Source organism: Balearica regulorum, chromosome 5 (assembly GCF_011004875.1).
Source record: "Balearica regulorum gibbericeps isolate bBalReg1 chromosome 5, bBalReg1.pri, whole genome shotgun sequence".
Lineage (NCBI taxonomy): Eukaryota > Metazoa > Chordata > Aves > Gruiformes > Gruidae > Balearica > Balearica regulorum.
Window position 1 is genome coordinate 58,343,866 of NC_046188.1, and position 18,475 is coordinate 58,362,340.

At 45.1% G+C, this 18,475-nt stretch overlaps 1 protein-coding gene across 9 annotated transcripts in view; it reads right to left on the reverse strand.

Annotated features, from left to right (window-relative positions):
• Positions 1 to 200: 200 nt before the first annotated feature.
• DENND2B (DENN domain containing 2B) overlaps positions 201 to 18,475 on the reverse strand; it is a 181,956-nt gene continuing 163,681 nt past the window's right edge. For all 9 annotated transcript variants that reach the window (XM_075755119.1, XM_075755116.1, XM_075755117.1 and 6 more), the window contains 6 exons: positions 6,575 to 6,752; positions 5,417 to 5,458; positions 4,279 to 4,390; positions 3,036 to 3,275; positions 1,368 to 1,454; positions 201 to 960 (listed from right to left, as the gene is read on the reverse strand). In XM_075755119.1, coding sequence (XP_075611234.1) covers positions 926 to 960; positions 1,368 to 1,454; positions 3,036 to 3,275; positions 4,279 to 4,390; positions 5,417 to 5,458; positions 6,575 to 6,752 — 694 coding nt within the window. In that variant the 3' untranslated portion in view covers positions 201 to 925. The remainder of the gene's footprint in view (positions 961 to 1,367; positions 1,455 to 3,035; positions 3,276 to 4,278; positions 4,391 to 5,416; positions 5,459 to 6,574; positions 6,753 to 18,475) is intronic.

The window sequence follows — 18,475 nt, forward strand, 5'->3', positions numbered from 1 at the left end:
TGTCTTGGCCCCAGTGAAAAACATTGACAAAAAATCAAACTGTATGTCGTGAGACAGCAAACCTACTAAACAACAGGCTTGTAATAACAATTTTATACTTTAATTACAAATTCATTAAAAATCACAGGAAATTTACTCTGGTTTTGTACCTACTCAACATCAGAAACTGCAGAGGTTTGCAATGAATATAAACAAACAGGTGTATTTACAGACTTTATTAGAAACCATACATACATTAGGAAAGGATGTACTGTACCTACTCGTTGCAGCTTGCATGTCAAAGAACTGAGATCTCCTCAGGCTTAGCAGTCTTAGTGCAGAATGTATTACAAGTAGTTTACTGACCAGAGTTCAAACCAAGTGGAAATTTTGTATTGTGAACCAAGTACCTTATTATCAAGTTACTTTGTTATTTCTTTCTTTTAAAATTAATTAAAAAGAAAAAAAACCCCAAATTCTGCCCCATGAAAGCAGCGGCCATGCGTACAACCTCTCCCACGTACCAGAGTTCATTCATCCCCGCAGTATCCAGGCATCAGTGTCGCTCACAAACATCCCGAAGTCAGTGGTTCTGCTGAGACAGTCAGCTGCACAGTCAGCTATTCAGATTTGCACTGAGCATAACTCAATTCATACTACAGGAAAAAAAAGCACCTGTTATTCTCAGGAATATACAAATATTTACCACAGTTTTCCTTGCTCATTACAAAATCAGTTACAAAAGCTTACAGCACATTATGTACAAATTCTATCCAAATACATAAGGGAGCCATCATCTGGCACACTGTCTAACGGCATCGGTTGTCACTTAAAAGCTGCGGTCAGCTTGCTCCGCTCTCCTCCCGCACCCAGCTCTGAAACGCTGGAGGTCTCTCACACGCAGCGTCATAAATAGTCTTTGGGTTGGTATTTCAGCAGAAAGGAGTTAGTTCTTCTTGTGAAGGAACTTCATTTTGTTTCCTAAAGAGAGCACACCATCAGTCTCTAGCATATATGGAAAAGCCAAGGGCAAATCAATAGTTACTTAGCGAATGGGTCTAATTTGTGATCTAATTGCTGTAGAGTAACTCTTCTGTTTAATACCAGCAGGGACAGCCAACTAACAGAACCCTCAGTGGTCAGTCGCCTTCCTTTTTTTGTCCTCCACTACGGTTTGGTGTCCCCTCCAAGTGAAAATGGAAGTGTTAGCAAGGATGATCGTTAAATCTGGTTTTTCAGCTATACATACACTTTCACTGTTCTCCTTTTGATATTTCCCATCACGTACTGAAACTGGCTAATTATCTGATTTCAACTCAGGTAAGGCTTTTTTAAATTAAAAAAACCCACAATGAAAATTAATTTCAGAATCTAAAGATTTTCCTCACCAAGGCCTCGCAGAAACTTGTTTACTCCACTTTGTTCTGTGTCTGGAAGCTCTTCCAAATACTGTTCAACCCTCTGCTCGAAGAGACCTGCAGAAGAGGGAGAAGCCCATCTGGGGTGAGCTGTGCCCGGCTGAACCCGTTCCCCGGCCTCTTTGTGCTCTCCCAACCTTTTCCTCTTACGGTCCTTTGCCTCTCTGCTATTACAGGGCGTTACTGCCGGTAAAGGGCTAATTCAGTTTCATGCGGCACCGGGAGCCCCAGACGTTACAGGAAGGAACGGATTCGGGGCCGGAAAAGCGAGGGGGTGATGGCAGCCTGCGCTCCCGCCGGCCCCGCAGCGGGGCCCTCTCCCGGGCCAGCGGCCTGCTCCGCCCGCCCTCGGATCAGCCGCGCTCCCCGCCGGCCCGTCTCCGCTCCGGGACATGCCGGCACCGGGCCGCCGTGCGCGCCGCAACCGAGCGGGACTACCGGCAGCCGGCACCACGCGCGCGCCTCCGCTCAGCGGCTGCAGCCCGGGAAGCGGGCCCGCCGCCGCCGCCCCAGCAAGGCCGGAACGCACCGGGCCGCTGCGCTGCGCCTCCCGTTCCCTGCCCCCGCCAGACGCGGTAACGGCTGCAAACCCCCCCCTGCCCTGCGGCACCGGGGCGGGCGGGGCTGTCAGCCGGAACCGGCCACGACTCCCGCCGGCCCCCGCGCGACTCCCATAGGCGGCGCCACAGTGCCACGGGCACCCGCCCCGCGGCGGGAACGCGCCGGCAGCTCCCGGGCAGGGGCGGGGCCTGGCTCGGAGAGCCCTGGGAGAGACCTCAGTTCAAATCGTCGAGTCATAGAATCGTAGGATGGTTTGGGTTGGAAGGGACCTCAAAGATCACCCCATTCCAACCCCCCCTGCCACGGGCAGGGACACCCTCCACTAGACCACGTTGCCCAAAGCCCCATCCAGCCTGGCCTTGAACACTTCCAGGGATGGGGCCTCCACAACCTCTCTGGGCAACCTGTTCCAGTGCCTCACCACTCTAACAGTAAAGAATTTCTTTCTAACATCTAATCTAAATCGACCTTCCTTCAGCTGAAACCCATTACCCCCTGTCCTATCACTCCATGCCCTTGTAAACAGTCCCTCTCCAGCTTTCCTGTAGGCCCCCTTTACGTACTGGAAGGCCACAATTAGGTCTCTCTCCCTGGAGCCTTCTCTTCTCCAGGCTGAACAACCCCAACTCTGTCAGCCTGTCCTCATAGGAGAGGTGCTCCATCCTTCCAATCAGCTTTGTGGCCCTCCTCTGGACTCACTCCAACAGCCCAATGTCTTTCTTGTACTTCGCTCTCCAGGCTAGTTGGGCTTTCTCTGGCGAGTGGTCCCATGTTTTGCCCCGGGAGCACCGGCAGGCCAGCTCTGGGGTGGTTTCCCATCAGGGATGGCTGCGCCCTTCACAGCATCGTTCCCAGTTTCGCCTTTGAGTGAGTTAAGGCTCAGATGTGAATATTCTTCTGTTTATAGCCTTAGTTTTATCACCACCACTGCTGCCATCTAGGCCCGCAAGAAGCGGACAATGTGTTTCGGGAGATTTGTCCGAATTTGCTGAGCTCTGGCAGTAGACAGAGACACCAACCATGGGACCTGTGCGAAAAACGAGTAACCCGTGCACCAGGAGAGAAAACCACCCTTACCTTTTGCCCTGCATTTTCTCAGCTCTCTGTCCTGGATGAAGCCAGCAAACATTTGGGATTCCATAAAAACTTCCAAGAAGCGGCGGATACTCTTGGAGGCCACAGATTTACGGAAAGCCTCCCTTTGGAAGGCACGCTCTCCTTTTTCGTTCTGGGTTAGGAACAGGGAATAATGGCCAACTGTCTCCACAAAGAATCGGATAAAAACCTCAGACACTAATCCGTTCAGGGTGTTACATTCTGCAAAATAAGGTGGCAATAAGACACCAAAATCAGCTGCTTCCAGAGCTCTCAGCATTGTCATCTGCATGGGGCCAGGTACCATCATCTAGCAGTTTAGTGATGTCACGCTAATTACTGAAAGGAGTTGTACTGGCTCCTGGCAGCCCTGGATATACATCAGATAGGACAACAGCTTTATAACCAAGAGTGCCAGTCTGCACAACTGGTGTTTCATAACCAAGAGTCAATGAGAAATACAAATCCTCAGGAAACAGCTCAGAAAATTAAAAATTTAGTGGGTGCTTCATAAAAATTATACCTCGTATTTTAACTCTTGAGTTAAGTTTTCTTGAGAAGTTTCTGAATGACTCAGAATTAAAATGTTTGCTCTGGGGATAATAAGCCTTTACCAAGAACTGATCAAAAAAGGGTATGTTGTAGAATTCAGGTTTTCATCATTTTTGAGATGTTAAAAGAGTTTTACATATGTAAAGTACAGACGAGCAGAAATAAATTTCAAAAACTGAATAGGGGCCTGTTTCATACCTTTTAACCACAGGCATTTAAACTCACCCTGGGCTGTTTTTATAATTGCTGGAGAGAAATATGAACCTTCAGAGGCAACTCAGCCCCTCTTGCACTGAAATTATTTCCTGAAGGTACCTGCTTCTCTCCCCTGAATATACCGAGCGCCAAGAGCAACTCCGACCTCAGACACACCCCTGAGCACATATAGTTATCTGGATTGAATTAGGGCCAAGTTAACTGCAAACCTCTGCAGTAAAGGTTTAGAGGTACTCATGGGAGCGCATGTCATTTACAATGAAATTAAAATAGATCGCTGACAACGTTTTACTGTGGGTTGATGCTATCAGTCCCCCTCCCTGTGTGTTCAGAGAGCATCTTTGATGTTACAAAAGGTATTTGAGTACTAAATTCCCATCTTTCTTTCTCTTGGGTGGAAAGTCACAATGCTACCTACGTGTTGTTTATACAAGTCCCTGTTTCCAAATGAACTTACCATCATCTGAATCACTGTCTGAATCCTGATTTATCAGTTCGTTCTTTCTCTCTAGAGCCTGCTCCAGAGCGGCCTGCAATTTTCTAGGTAATAGTGTGTCTTCATCATCCATCTGAGCGAGGGGGGAAAAAAGTTAGAAAAAAAAATAATCTTTAGATCACATTAATCTGTGCAGCAACTACAGCGAATACTGTTGCAAGGTTTAAAATTCAGGAGAAAAGCATTTTGTATCTGCTACTGTCATGCCTACATAAACAAAACTATGAAAATCTATGTGCAACTACCATGCATTTCTAAACGAAATTTCTTGTCACTCTTAAATGAGATTAAAGCCAGGAATGATAAGCCAGCAAGGTAAACATACAGAAACTTGGAATCAGCTCTTTACATGACAGAGAGTCCAAATAGTTGTTTTTAACTAAATACACGCCATGCAAACCTAGCTATGTGTACACACAGCTGCTCTAGTCGGGTTTAGGCAGCTTCTTTGGTTCTTGACGGTTGTTTTTACCTATATTCCAGTATATCTTGTTTTCTGGGTTTTCCCCCTGTTGCTTTCTTCATCTTATTTTATGCTTGTTCAGCAAAAGTGAGTAGACACAAGAATCTTAGCTCTGCAACCACTATTCGCCAGCCATATCTTCCAGGGAATCGTTCAAGAAAGTTTATTCATCTAACCTGCAGACTGTTATTTTTGAAACTATTTAGTGTCACATTACTATCAGGAGAATGTGATCCTTCATCTCCCTGTTTACAAGGCTCCTGCTTTTTCTACCGCATTAAACTGTTCTTCACTTTTCCTCTCTCACTCAGAAACCTTTCTTTGCAATTTTTGTCCTTTTCACCTCCAACACGTGAGTTTTCTTGCTAACATGATGTTATTATCTTTGGGTATTTTCTTTGCACTGTGAATACAGTTCTTGATTTCTTCTGATAGTCACAACCTCAATCCCTTTTGCATACTTGTGGAGTAGTACTTATTTGGAGGTGAAACAGAAAATGAGCACTTTTTTTTGTTCCTAATCTCTTTCTCATTGCACAATTCCTGCCAAATATCTCTAATCAAAGAAACCTTAATCATGCTATAGGAGTAAACAGCTTGCTAGACTGCATGGCAACACTTCAAGATGTACTTTACCTGTCTGATGAATCGATCGGATCCCAGGTTAACCATCAAAGCCTAAAGAAAAGAAAACACTATAGTGAAATGTATCTGAAGAGACAGAAAACATTCATTTGTCTCTGCCTTTTAATAGTGAAAGATCATCTGAACAGTCCCAAGCCTCAACATGAATTAAATTCCTACTGTGAAACAACAGGTCATGTGCTTTATAAAACAAGATGAAGTTTTTCTTTAGAGCTTAAAGTCTAATTTAACATAGTTAGATACAACAGATCTCATACTAGGTTAATATGTGAAAAAAGCTAAAAGGGTTAGGCAGGTCTTTTTTCTTAAATCTAAGCAACTTATTGCTAATATTTTTTGTGAACGTGCAGATGAAAAGCATTTTAGAGAGGTTTAAACAAAATGGTGTCACTTGAGGCAGCAGGGCTTCTGAAGGGCAAGGGTGTGAAATGTTAATGGTAATGAAGCAGCAAAGCTGAGAGACAGGGCTGGGAAGATGTGGGAGAGCAATGTTAGGGAAGTGGGAGGAAAACAGAGCAGAGATTTACATGGGCCAGAGACACAGAGAGCCTTGAACAGCGAGCACGAGAAAAGAAAATTTCATTGAAAAATGACAGGAAACTAATAGGAGCAAGAGAAGAGTGTGCCCTTGAGTATTTTTGTGGTATTTTACTGGAAGAGCTGATGAAGTGCAACTCTCATTTGATTTCCAGTACAGTAGTAGCAAAGTCTTAGAAGTATTAAAAAAAAAAAAAAAGAAAAGAAAAAAAGCGTTAAAGGTTTTATTTTCTGTGCTGGCTATGGCTTCATGCACAACTTCCATTAGCATTAATAAGTGTCATAGCAGATGTCACCTCGTGTCTTCCTCTTCTTGTTCCAGGTACAAAAAACTCAGAACAAATCAGCACATTTACACTGTACTTACTTGTTGACCAAGTTAACATTCGCTTCTGTCAAGGTGCCAGGTATGCGAAGAGGGGCAGAATAAAGACTGAACGAACGTACTACTGCAGTTTTACCAAGAGGCAGTTGCCCATGAGAATCAGGCAGAGAAGAAACAAAGAGGCAGATTAAAAATTAAACGTGTGGGGATTTATGTGTGAATGGCAGGCCCTCTCCGGGGTGAGGCCAGCTTTACTGCAGGCAAACAATTGTGGAGTCAGTTCCTACCTCCTCTACAGGCAGCTCCTTCAGTTTGGGCAGAGAGCTGGAGAGCAGTCCCACCAGGAAAGGGGTAGGGCAGCACACAATGTCAATCATGGATGAGGGCAGAACAGGGATGAAGGTGTGCTGCCAGGAGAAGGGGTACAGCAGGGCCACCACGGCGTGCGAGCAGCTCGAGAGGGTGCTGGAGAGAGAGGAACAACCACGTTAGCAGAGGTTCTTCTTCATCCAGAACACCTACCACCTGCTGATAACCTTAGCGTGTTAGAATGCAAGTGCTCGAGGGGCTGCCCTCCTATCCTTCTGACTTCAGCCGGACTAGGTCCCTTCCAGTCCCTACCGCTTCTGCACTGTGCAGTGTGGTGGTTCCTCCAATGCCTGCCTCTGGGTGACTTGAAACTAAAGGTAAAAAACTAGAAGCAATTTGTTTCATTGTGGCAGTCAGGAGACACTTTGATCTAGAAGACAGGTTTAATGTTCCCAACAGCACTCAATAGCAGCTGCTTTGAATGATGCTTAAAATCCAAAAGCAACTTCAGTTCTTAAGCTGTTAAGATCGTGTCAGTAGTAAAACTGCATAATATTGATGTTCTTACGTCAAGCACTAATGCACAAACAAGGGAGAATGAAAATGAAAAATAAAATTGAAAAAAAAATCCTAAACAAAAACTCTACTAAATCAGATATTAAAACCCCCCAACAATCAATACTTACTCCAAAAGAAATCCAGTAAAAGCAATGCATTTTTAAAGTTGGTACATTTTTGTGACAACTGCATATTTTTATTATAGCACATTTTAATGGGCTGATTGACCAGCTCTAGTGATAAAGGTATTAACCCTGCTCAATAGCGTAAAATATACATTGGTATCCCCTAAACATTAAGGCTTGATATCATTCATGGAAAATGTCTTGCATAAATTGCCCTTCCATCTACTGAATCCGATTCGCTTTTACAGTCACATGGTTCCCAAATGTTAAAAATGAAGGAACATCATTACCAAGCTAGTTTTAGCATCAGGGGAATAAAGACAGGCTCTCCGTTTCAGAGCTTTGATTTTGGACCAAGTTATGATGTCTGCTTCTCACAGGCTGAGGATGACAGAAATTTGGATTCTTACCCAGCCTAGCATGACTGAGCTAATTTTCTCACAGTGCAAACTTCTGCTGTGCTTAATGGAGCCACACAGAACTATAAAAAACTAGTAACTTCAGAGCTGTTGCTGCTTGAGAATGCTGGGGAGAAATGCCGATTTCTTTTACTGCAAGACTGGTTGGAGACTTTAGGTGGCATCAGACCTCCACCGGAATAACCCTCACGAGCATTTTTAGTTGTGGATTATTCCAAGGCCAGGAAAAAGGTTTCACCTGTTTGTTCCTGTCAGTGATTAACTTTTGAAGTTTGCTGAAAGGGAAAAGTGAGAATTAGAGGACAGAGAGAGAAAAGGTTGGTGAAGAGCAAATGCTTGTCTTTTACTGCAAATAATCTGTTGGAGCGGTTTTACTTGACATTTCCTTTAAGATTTATCAATCACAACATGTTTTCGTAACATACGTTGCCTGACACAGGCTTCTTGTAAAATGATGCATTTCTCTAATTTATTTTCTTTCATAGCAGGCAATGGTGCTGCCATTGCCTTGTATTTGGGTCTCGAGGGTCTACCATAGCAAGCATTAACGGTTGGGCTTGATGATCTTAAAGGTCTTTTCCAACCAAAATGATTCTATGATTCTATAGTGGTCCGTTTCAGAAGACCTGTGGAACATGGTACAGACTCCCAGCACTTTCTCAAGCTCATTTTAATGACTCTGTGGCATTTTCAACTACTACAAATTCAGTCATCTTAGCTGAGCGACTAAAAAAAAAGAGCCACATTAAGCTAAAAGCAGGAAGACAAACATTCTTCTGATACTCAGTATTTTTTTTCCTTTCTATAGAATGCCCTTTTGTAACTTGTTGTTTTACACGCAGTGCTGTGACGTAAATCAGCCCCTGCATCCTCTTGTGCGTGCTATTCCCACGCTAGGGCAGGCTTCGGGCTCTGGCCCAGGACACGAGTTTCTCTTCCAGAGCTTTCCTGGGAGCTGGCTGGGGCCAGGCAGCAGCTGAACGCAGCAAGCAGCCATGGCAGGGAGGGTGTCCTGTGGCAGCACCCTGCTCTGCCAGAGTCCCGCAGGTCACACCATCGCCCTTGTCAGCACCTCAGCCTGTGCGTTGTAAGGCTCTGCACACAGTTTTTCAAAATTCAGCCTTAGAAAATCTTCCCCTGTGAGCCGTTTCAGGCTGACCCCCTGTGAAACGCTTGCTCCAAATGTTCAGTCCCCAGAATTGACCCTGCCCACCCTCCTGGACAGTGCTGGTGCAGAGGGAGTCCCACACGCCGTTACCAAACTCCTGCTCATACAAAGTCCCTGTGTCTCTTCTGTAGCTGGAAAGATCCATATTTAGAAAGGACAGACATCTTTCACTTCAGTGTGAGGTTGTTACATTCCATAAGGTAAAATTCAGAGACGATAGCTGTAAGGGAACCCCCAGTTTAAATCTCTAAAATATATTTCAGATCCTTTTAAAAGGGTATTATTCATGAGAACCATGTTTGGTAAATTAATAAAGCAAGTCCTACCCTGGGAAACAAAGTCCGCTCTAGTTTTTCCTTTCAAGATGTGCAATGCCACATTGTCCCACTATTGTTGTTTATAAGAAATAAGGTCAGATCATTTCTTTAAGGCGTGTGAAGCACACAAAGTAAAGCAACAGAATAGTCAAAGAAATTAGATTTTCAAAATATTTTCACTTTTAATAGTCTAGGACAGTTTTGGTAAACCAGAGAGCTGGTTTTGAGAGTGGGGTTTTTCATTTGGTCTGTGCAGTTTTACAGGAATGCTGCATAATGCACTGTCGTTCTACTGGAAAACACTTCTTATATTACCCATATGCAGGTAATTTTATACATAGGCACAAGAACCCAAACCATTGCATGAGTCACGCACTAACGAGGAACATAAACCGTCACCTACTTCAGAGGGGATGCACTGCAAGAGTGTGCACAAGTGGGAGACACACTGTGATGAGCCCAGGGCTCCGGCCACTCCCATACGGCATGGGGCCAGCTGTGCCTGGGGTCCCAGTGCCACACTGGTGTGGACCTCCCTCCTTCCCTCCAACACACGGGTAGTGCCGCTGCCCCGTCGAATGCCAGGCTCGCATGACACCCCGGAGATGCGGACTGCTCTGCTGGCCTGTGATGCTCTGTCTCTGCAGAGGTGTTGAGGGGAAGAGGTGCATCTCTCTGCTCTGTCAGCCACAGGCTGTCCTGTATGCACATGTAACTACACACGGAGTAAGTCTACTAACAGTAATTGACTATGAAAAGGTGACTGTGTGTGCAAGTTTTGTGGGATAAGGGAATTTTCTTACATACAGATATATAAGGCTATTATCTAGCCATGCTACACAGCCTATGCCACTGAACTCAACCCACTAGCCTGTAGTCATCCCAATAATGTGCACTCCAGTAAAGCAAAATTAGTGAACAATTTCTAGAAAAACACCCAGTTTCAATTGATTTCAAAACACAGGCAATCCACCACTTCTCTCTCCTTCCAGATTTTTTTTCCATGGTTATCATCTTGTTAAAAATTATTTGGAATTTGTCCAAGTTTTGGTTCTTCCTGTGCCTTTTTTATTCACTTGATTAAAAAAAACCTTCAGTGTTTGATCTTCTCCCCATGAAAGTATTAATATGAGATTATATAGTCTTACTGAGACATTCTTAATCACAAATTTCTCTTGAAGAAGAGATCTTTTATCACGTTACAGAAAAAAGATGACAATGCATCTTTCCCAAAGTTGATTTATCTTCTTCTGAGCTATTTTGTATTCCAAATCATTTTCTCATGATCACACATAGAAACTTTTCCTTGTTGTGTACTCAGCTGTGGAGACGCAAGGCTCAGACAAAGAGCTGAGGCACAGGAATTTCAGACATTACCGTGACTCAGCTGAACTGTGGAGACTGCTTGTGGACATGGTTTAGGCCCATGTCAAAAGCAAATTAATGTGACTTAACAAGAACATTTACTGTCCTTTAGATAGGAGGATCTCTGCTATCAATTTCTGGGTCAGTCAACCAACAAATAACCCCAAGTCTAGGCTATATTAATATCTAATCACAGCACAATTACCATATTCTGAGAAAAGCACATTGTCTGCTGTTGAACAGTGAATGGATGCTGCCATGGCTGCAGGGAGCATTGCCAATGCGCATACTAGTGCTGGATGCGTCTGCTTCAGAGGACCACGGCTCATTGCATACTGCAAGTCACCAACTCTTATGAAATGTTAAAGTCATATTCAGTTACACATGCTACTCACATTGGAAATATTCCACAGATACACTTGATAACTCTCTTTTCTCTGTAACAGTAGCCAAAAGTTATATTCCTTCTCACTTCCCCCTCTACCACCTACCATTTCTCCCAGACCCAAGGGAGCCTCACACACTGAGCATCTCCTAAGTCCAGGACTAAGCCCCTAGCACAGACAACCACCTGCTGGCAGGATTCCCTGATCCTACCTTGCTACTCCTGTGCACCTCCACAGTCATTTTGGCATTTGCATTGAAGGAGGGGAAGGTGAAAATATCCACTCCCCTTCCTCCTCCTCTCCCAAGGGACAAAGAAGCTTACTCAGCCAGGAGAGGAGGGAGGACCACCACTTACGTGTAGTGCCAAGCCACATGCCAGCTCCATCACCCCAGGGCTGGTGCCAGCTCTGTGCTATGCCGATGCTCTGGACCACGCACAGGACTGGGACTGATTGTCAGAATCTGGCCCTTCTGCTTCCTCAGAGAAACGTAGCCAAAAATGTAAATTCACAAAGAAGCGTTTCCACTGCCTGTGTTTACGTTTCCACAACCTTTTAATGTTTCTCATTTCTCCCTGCTGATTTAATTATGTTACTCCGTTCACGTTTGCTGAACTCTCTCATCTGCTGTGTTAACACACACATGCTCCAGCCCACAACCGCTTTGTGACCGAGTTACCTTCCTGACCCACATCCTCTCGTCTGCTCGGGAGAGCTTCCTCCCACTTGAGGTTGGAGTCTGGAGGCTCCAGCCTTCCCAGGTGTAATGCTGTGACTCAGGTGGATATTACACACCCACGTGCCTCGTCACAGGCCACAGCCATGCTTTTCTGTGATAGCTCCTGCCCTTGTGCCATTGATGAACTGCATAGGAAAAAACAGATGCCTGACACTTCCGTCCTACACCCTTCAATGCCTCCCCAGATCCTGGATTAACTCCAGTCTCTGACAGAGAAAGAGAGAGAGAGACAGAAGTCTGTGACAACTCTGCAAGATAAAATGGTCTGAGAGGTTTGCAGAGGACTCTGTAAAAGACTTTTCCCAAAGGCTACGGGGCTAAGGATTCACAGCCCATCTCCCCTCTAACACACATGGACTGCAGAGGTGGAGGGGAAGGACAGAGCAGAAAGCTTGAAAAACATCAAGTAAAGAGAAAATGGAAGTAAAAATTGTAGCAGACTGCTGCAGTTTGGGTGGGAGATGGAGTGCATATAGCATTGCTGTGACTGTGCAGGCAGTAATTCAGAGCAGAACTGTGCTGTGCCAGATGCAATACACACCTAAGCTCTGAAAAAAGAAAGATTTTTCTGGTTGCATAAGAATAAATAATAGCAGCACTTTTATTCAGGTGGATAAGACTAAGTAATAGCATCAGGGACAAGATATAAATTGAACCGTATCAGTATCGTAAGTGACATCCTCCATACTCCAGCTGTCTCGCTGTAATCAGCTCCCGCAGCATTCCTGCAGGTCAGCTTTTAAAGCAAGCCCCTGAGGATCCCTGGCCTGTCGGAAGAGCTGGCTGACAACGGGGAGACATTACTGCTTTCTCCCTGCTCCACAGTGTGGGTGCTCAGCTACAGTACCCCCCTTAACCCCCAGGCACTCTTCTTCTGAGGCTGTGTGTCCCCAGAGCCCCTCACATCAATGGCTCGTGCTTCACTCCCTGGGCTGCTGTGCTGTGAGGACACGTCTTCCATTACCCCAGATACCACCAACTACTCACCACATAGGGCACGGAGGAATAAAATGAGAATTCAAGAAAGTCTTTGACACAATGGTGCAGGACATCTCCAGTTTTCTAGCCAGTGTAAAAGTGTCAGACATGACAGCGTTTCTTCCTATGCAAAATTATTGCTGATTGTTTCTCTGTTACCATTCTAAGAAGTTTAAAAGGGAAAAAAATCTTCAGTGCCTCTCTTTTGACTCAAACCAAAGAAATGACATGTTTTTTCAGCTTTTTAGCAAGAAGACCTACCCCATGAACATTTCAAAATAAAATCATGTGAGTCATTGTTGCTAAAGGAAAAGAGAGCATGGCGATGGAGCCATCTGACTGCACGGCTGCGGCCCCCAGTCTGGGAACGTGCAAGCACACGCACTCAGGAACAACAGGCACATTCAGAGGCGCAGCATCGGATGACGAGAGGGTGGGGAGGGAGCTGTGGCAGATAACCTTCTCACCAGGAACAACATGAAGCAATAAATACCTTTGTGCTTGTAAACCAATACTGAAGCGAAGCTGAAATGGAGATTTTTTTGAGAAGCAAAGCGGTTACGGGTAACATCACTGCTGATTACAGATTAAAGGATAGATACCTCTGGGTGTTCATGCATAAGGCCTGCAATTGTTGACAAGTCTGGGACACCTGCTTATTTGTAGGATTGCTTGCATTTGTAAGGCACTGTTTTCACATGATTAGGACTCAAATTTAGAATCACAGACTCATAGAATAGTTTGGGTTGGAAGGGACCTCAAAGAACATCTAGTTCCAACCCCCCTGCCATGGACAGGGACACCCTCCACTAGACCACGTTGCCCAAAGCCCCATCCAACCTGGCCTTGAACACTTCCAGGGATGGGGCCTCCACAACCTCTCTGGGCAACCTGTTCCAGTGCCTCACCCCTCTAACAGTAAAGAATTTTTTTCTAACATCTAATCTAAATCTCCCCTCCTTCAGCTGAAACCCATTACCCCTTGTCCTGTCACTACACTCCGATAAACAGTCCCTCACCAGCTTTCCTGTACGACCCCTTCAGGTACTGGAAGGCCTTGTTTAAACTTTTCACTTAAGTTTTTAAGCTTGTGTGTCTGCCTCTGGATAACTATTTTGTTTTTCACTTTCAGGCAAAATTATATAGAAACATAAATTAATTCAAGTGGGAAGAGACCTGAGGAGGTCACCTGATCGAACCCCCTTGCTTGGCATCAGATCAGTTTGTGTCCAAAGCCAGATAAAAAAAAAAATTATTTTGTTATATAAACATCCTTGCTGCCCTTTTTTACTTTCCTTGTGCTAAAATACTTTGCTGAAACGAAGCCTCAAAGACCTTTTCTTTTTCCACTTCTGTTTTAATCAGATCAGCCCACATGGATGCACACAAGACACGATAGCCCCTTTTGAACCATGAGTACCCTGACTGCTGCCTGAATGGCTGTAAAGTCAGCCTCTCTCATCAGCAAGGCATGTTTCAGCTTCTGAAATCTGAATAATTCTCTACTTTTCTAGAAGCCCTTCAGGGGCAAAGCAAACTACAGAGAATCCTTCAAGCCTTTATAAGGTGGTTTGGAAGTAGAGACGGTAATTTTTGAAACTATTAAATAATTTTAAATTAATTTTAATATTTTATTAATATATTTATTAACTTTGAAGAATGCCATTTATTTTTTAATTAAATAATTAGATTTCAACCTGCCGGATTGAGAATTCCCTATGACAGAATCCTTCTGTAAAGGACCCACGCCCGCATAGGGGCACATGGGGAGGAAAGCTCCTGTGCCCACAGCCAAGGCATCTCTCCTCCTCACCTCACCTCCAGGTAAACCTGCGCAAATCTGGATAGCTGCAGGAAGTTTAGGACAGAGTGATTGCATACGTGACTTGAAAGAGGGTTCTGAACTTTCTGAATTTTCTGTTACTGAATCTGACCTGTCTCTAGAATAATCAATTAGATGTTTAAAATCAAAGTAGCAGCTGCATATTACATAGAAAATTGAGTGAGTTTAGGCTGTAAAAGCCAGAGTAATATTTTGCATCATGATTTATTTTTTAAAGCAAACAAGTAAGAGGTATGCAGCTAATACTGTACTTCTGATCAATATCTGACATCCTTCTTTCCAGGAAATATGGACAAATCTGTATGTGTATATTTTAGGTTACTTCTTCTCTTGATGCCAGGGGAGATTTGCCAATAGAAAGCTCTGTTCCTAATGTCTAAATACAATAGGGAATTCCCTAGTGTAAATGTGATCATGACAGAGGGGAACACATACAATTCACGTGAGAATCATGGTGAGCCAAGTCCATTCAGGCCAACTCAAACGCAGCAGCCAGTTTTGAACATTTCATACTTAATCATTACCCACACCGCAACAAATACTGCTACAGTTGATCTATGCAACTGGGTAAAGAGCTCTCTAAAGCACAAACAAGAGATCTCCCTTGTCTGTTATGGACTGTAACACATATTACTCAGTACTAGCAGTGAGCTAACAACTCAGGTGAAAATCCCTCACTCTGCACAGGAGCTTGACAAAGAAAAAATGTTATTCAGGAGCGGAATGTTTCCCAGGGTGGATGACTGCTGTAGCAAACCCAGAGCACTGCTGTTGCAGTGTGCCCGTCAGGCTCCAGGGTCTATCCGGTGCTTCGGAGCCAGGCTTCCCCCGCCTGGCACCAGCAGCCTGGCGCAGAAGTGAGAACATAACCGTGCTTTTGGCAAGGGTGAAAGGCAGGGTCAGTCGTGGTGGCTCCTCTAATTTGAATGCTGACACATTTGCTGTGAGTGACCTTTGTGATATCTCACTGAGTGCAAAGAATACCTCAGCAATAACATTGGCAGGGAGAGAGTGGCACAGACTGAAGAGGAAATGCATATTTTCCACATCACATCAGCCCAATTACGTTATCGTCCTTTGTAGAATCTTTTTAACTATGCTTACAACTCAAAGAGTGTAGCTACTTAACCCTCACACCTCTCAAATGATGATTTTTTCCCTCATGAAAACAAGGTCAAACACAAACCTTGTTTTGCAAGAGAGGAGTCACACTTCAGGCTTTATCTGGTGCCTTCTACAGTGCAGTCTGAGAAAAGCCAAGCTCTTAAAATTCTCATAAAGGAATCCCAATATGGCCTCACCTGTCTGGCAAAAGCAGTGCTGCAGTTCCTTATCTGTGGGGCACTAGCGACACAGATAATTTTGGGACAAACTCCAGTGACTACTAAAGATGAGTTACAGACAGCTCAGGCACTGACTCCTCTGCGCTACTGATGACAGGAGATTTTTTTTGTGATAAAAACAGTAGTCACATGCCAGTTTCTGGACTTGTTTTCTCTGACTTTAATTCACAGAGCCATGGTTTGCCATGCTACCGTGTCAACAAGTACAATTCACGGAGCAGACTTTCCCAGCAGTTTGCATCATCGTCTGTGTCCCATCTCTGATCCCTCCTTATCATATTTTACAGAAAATCGAGTGGGAAACATCTTCATCCATAAACTCTTCCCTGACCACATCCCCTTTAGCTTAAGCTTGCAACATTCTCTTCTGTCTTGTGCTATCTTATCCTACCGCTATGGTTGCATCAGCAGCCTCGCTGTAATTACCTGAACACGTCCCCACAGCGCGCTACAAGTACACCAGGCAATGTGGAGCAGAAGGGGTGAGGGTCCGTCACGGCCCTTGCCTATCCTTTCATTGCTCCCCCATGAAAGTTTGTTCAGAAGCATAAATGTCACCATAAATGTCCCATCATACCAGAACAGAGAACGTCACATAACTTCAGGTAATATTTTGATACACTGGGCACTGTGCTAAGATACATGCTAAGAGCAAGGAACTTAAATTTTAGTATTTTCTAAGATGACAACAAAGAAACCAAAAATTCTATCTGTTGGCAGCCCATGTTATGGAGGAGGGCTGCAGCAATCGGCACCCAACTGCATTTGACAGTCAATGGCTGAAGGATTGAGTAGGTACATTACATGGTATGCCATAGTGCAGCCAGAAGACAACATCAGGAATAGCCAGCACCCGGTTGCTGTCAATCAGCTAAAGTAATTCAGATTTTCAATGTTTTGTAATTACACAACTCATTAGGGGATATTATCAAAGAAAGAGTAAGTGCAGGGTTCATTTTGACTATACAGGAGGCTTTCTTTTTGTTTTTCATCCAAATACTGGAAGACAGATATTTAATGCAAAATTTCCAAAAGTTATTGTGTTGGTTTTGCGTGGCAAGGTTTTGGTAGCGGGGGGGCTACAGGGGTGGCTTCTGTGAGAAGCTGCCAGAAGCTTCCCCTGTGTCTGATAGAGCCAATGCCAGCCGGCTACAAGACGGACCCGCCGCTGGCCAAGGCCAAGCCAATCAGCGCCTCTGTGATAACATATTTAAGAAAGAGAAAAACAGTTAGAGAGCGCTTTTGCAGCCAGAGAGAGGAGGGAGAAGATGTAAGAACATCTGCAGACACCAAGGTCAGTGCAGAAGGAGGGGGAGGAGGTGCTCCAGGCGCCGGAGCAAGATTCCCCTGCAGCCCGCGGTGAAGACCATAGTGAAGCAGGCTGTCCCCCTGCAGCCCATGGAGGGAGGATGAGGGGGTGTAGAGATTCCACCTGCAGCCCCTGGAGGACCCCACACCAGAGCAGGTGGAGACACCTGAAGGAGGCTGTGGCCCCGTGGGAAGCCCATGCTGGAGCAAGCTCCTGGCAGGACCTGTGGACCCATGGAGAGAGGAGCCCACGCCAGAGCAGGTTTGCTGGCAGGACCTGTGACCCCGTGGGGGACCCACGCTGGAGCAGTTTGCTCCTGAAGGTCTGCACCCCGTGGGAGAGACCCATGCTGGAGCAGTTCGTGAAGGACTGTAGCCCGTGGGAGGGACCCCACGCTGGAGCGGGGGAACAATGAGTCCTCCCCCTGAGGATGAAGAAGCAGCAGAAACACCGCATGATGAACTGACCGTAACCCCCACTCCCCGTCCCCCTGTGCCGCTGGGGGGGGCGGAGGTTGAAGCCGGGAGTGAAGTTGAGCCCGGGAAGATGGGAGGGGTGGGGGGAGGTGTTTTTAAGATTTGGTTTTATTTCTCATTCCTCTACTCTGTTTTGCTTAGTAATAAATAAGATGAATTCCCTCTCTAAGTTCGGTCTGTTTTGCTCGTGGTGATAATTAGAGAATGATCTCTCCCTGTCCTTATCTCGACCCGTAAGTTTTTTTTTCATTGTACCTTTTCTCCCCTGTCTAATGAAAGAGGGGAGTGATAGAGCGGCTCTGGTGGGCACCTGGCCCTCAGCCAGGGTCAACCCACCACAGTTATCATAACTTTACACAAATTAGTAAATTATTTTTCTTCATTAAGAGCTGGGTTCTCAGAATCCAGCTCCCACCTGCCTGGAACACCTGCGTGACAGTCTGAGGTCCCACAGATAACCTGCAAAGCACAACCCTGGCTCATGGCACAGCTCAAGGTTGCATCACATGGAGCTGAGAACTGCAAACCAAAAAATGCACTGTCAGGAGATCTCTCTCCCTCTGAGAATAGCTTTGAAGCGCTTAATTTAAAAGAAAGCAGAGAAGAGTTGATTAAAGGAGAATGTGGTTTTAACGAAGACATTATTTTTTGCTCCCGTAATACTTGTGCGTGAGAAGAGAGGCACGCAAAAGCCCCTGGAGAAAGAGACATGCAAAGTGCCCTTCAGAACAAGGATTTGGCTTTTCAAGCAACTGGCGTTCAACTACACTTTCCACAAAGCTCAAGCAAATGAAATTTTTGGCCAAATATCATTGCTTTGACACATCAGCCACCTGCCCAAGCTTTGTCAGGT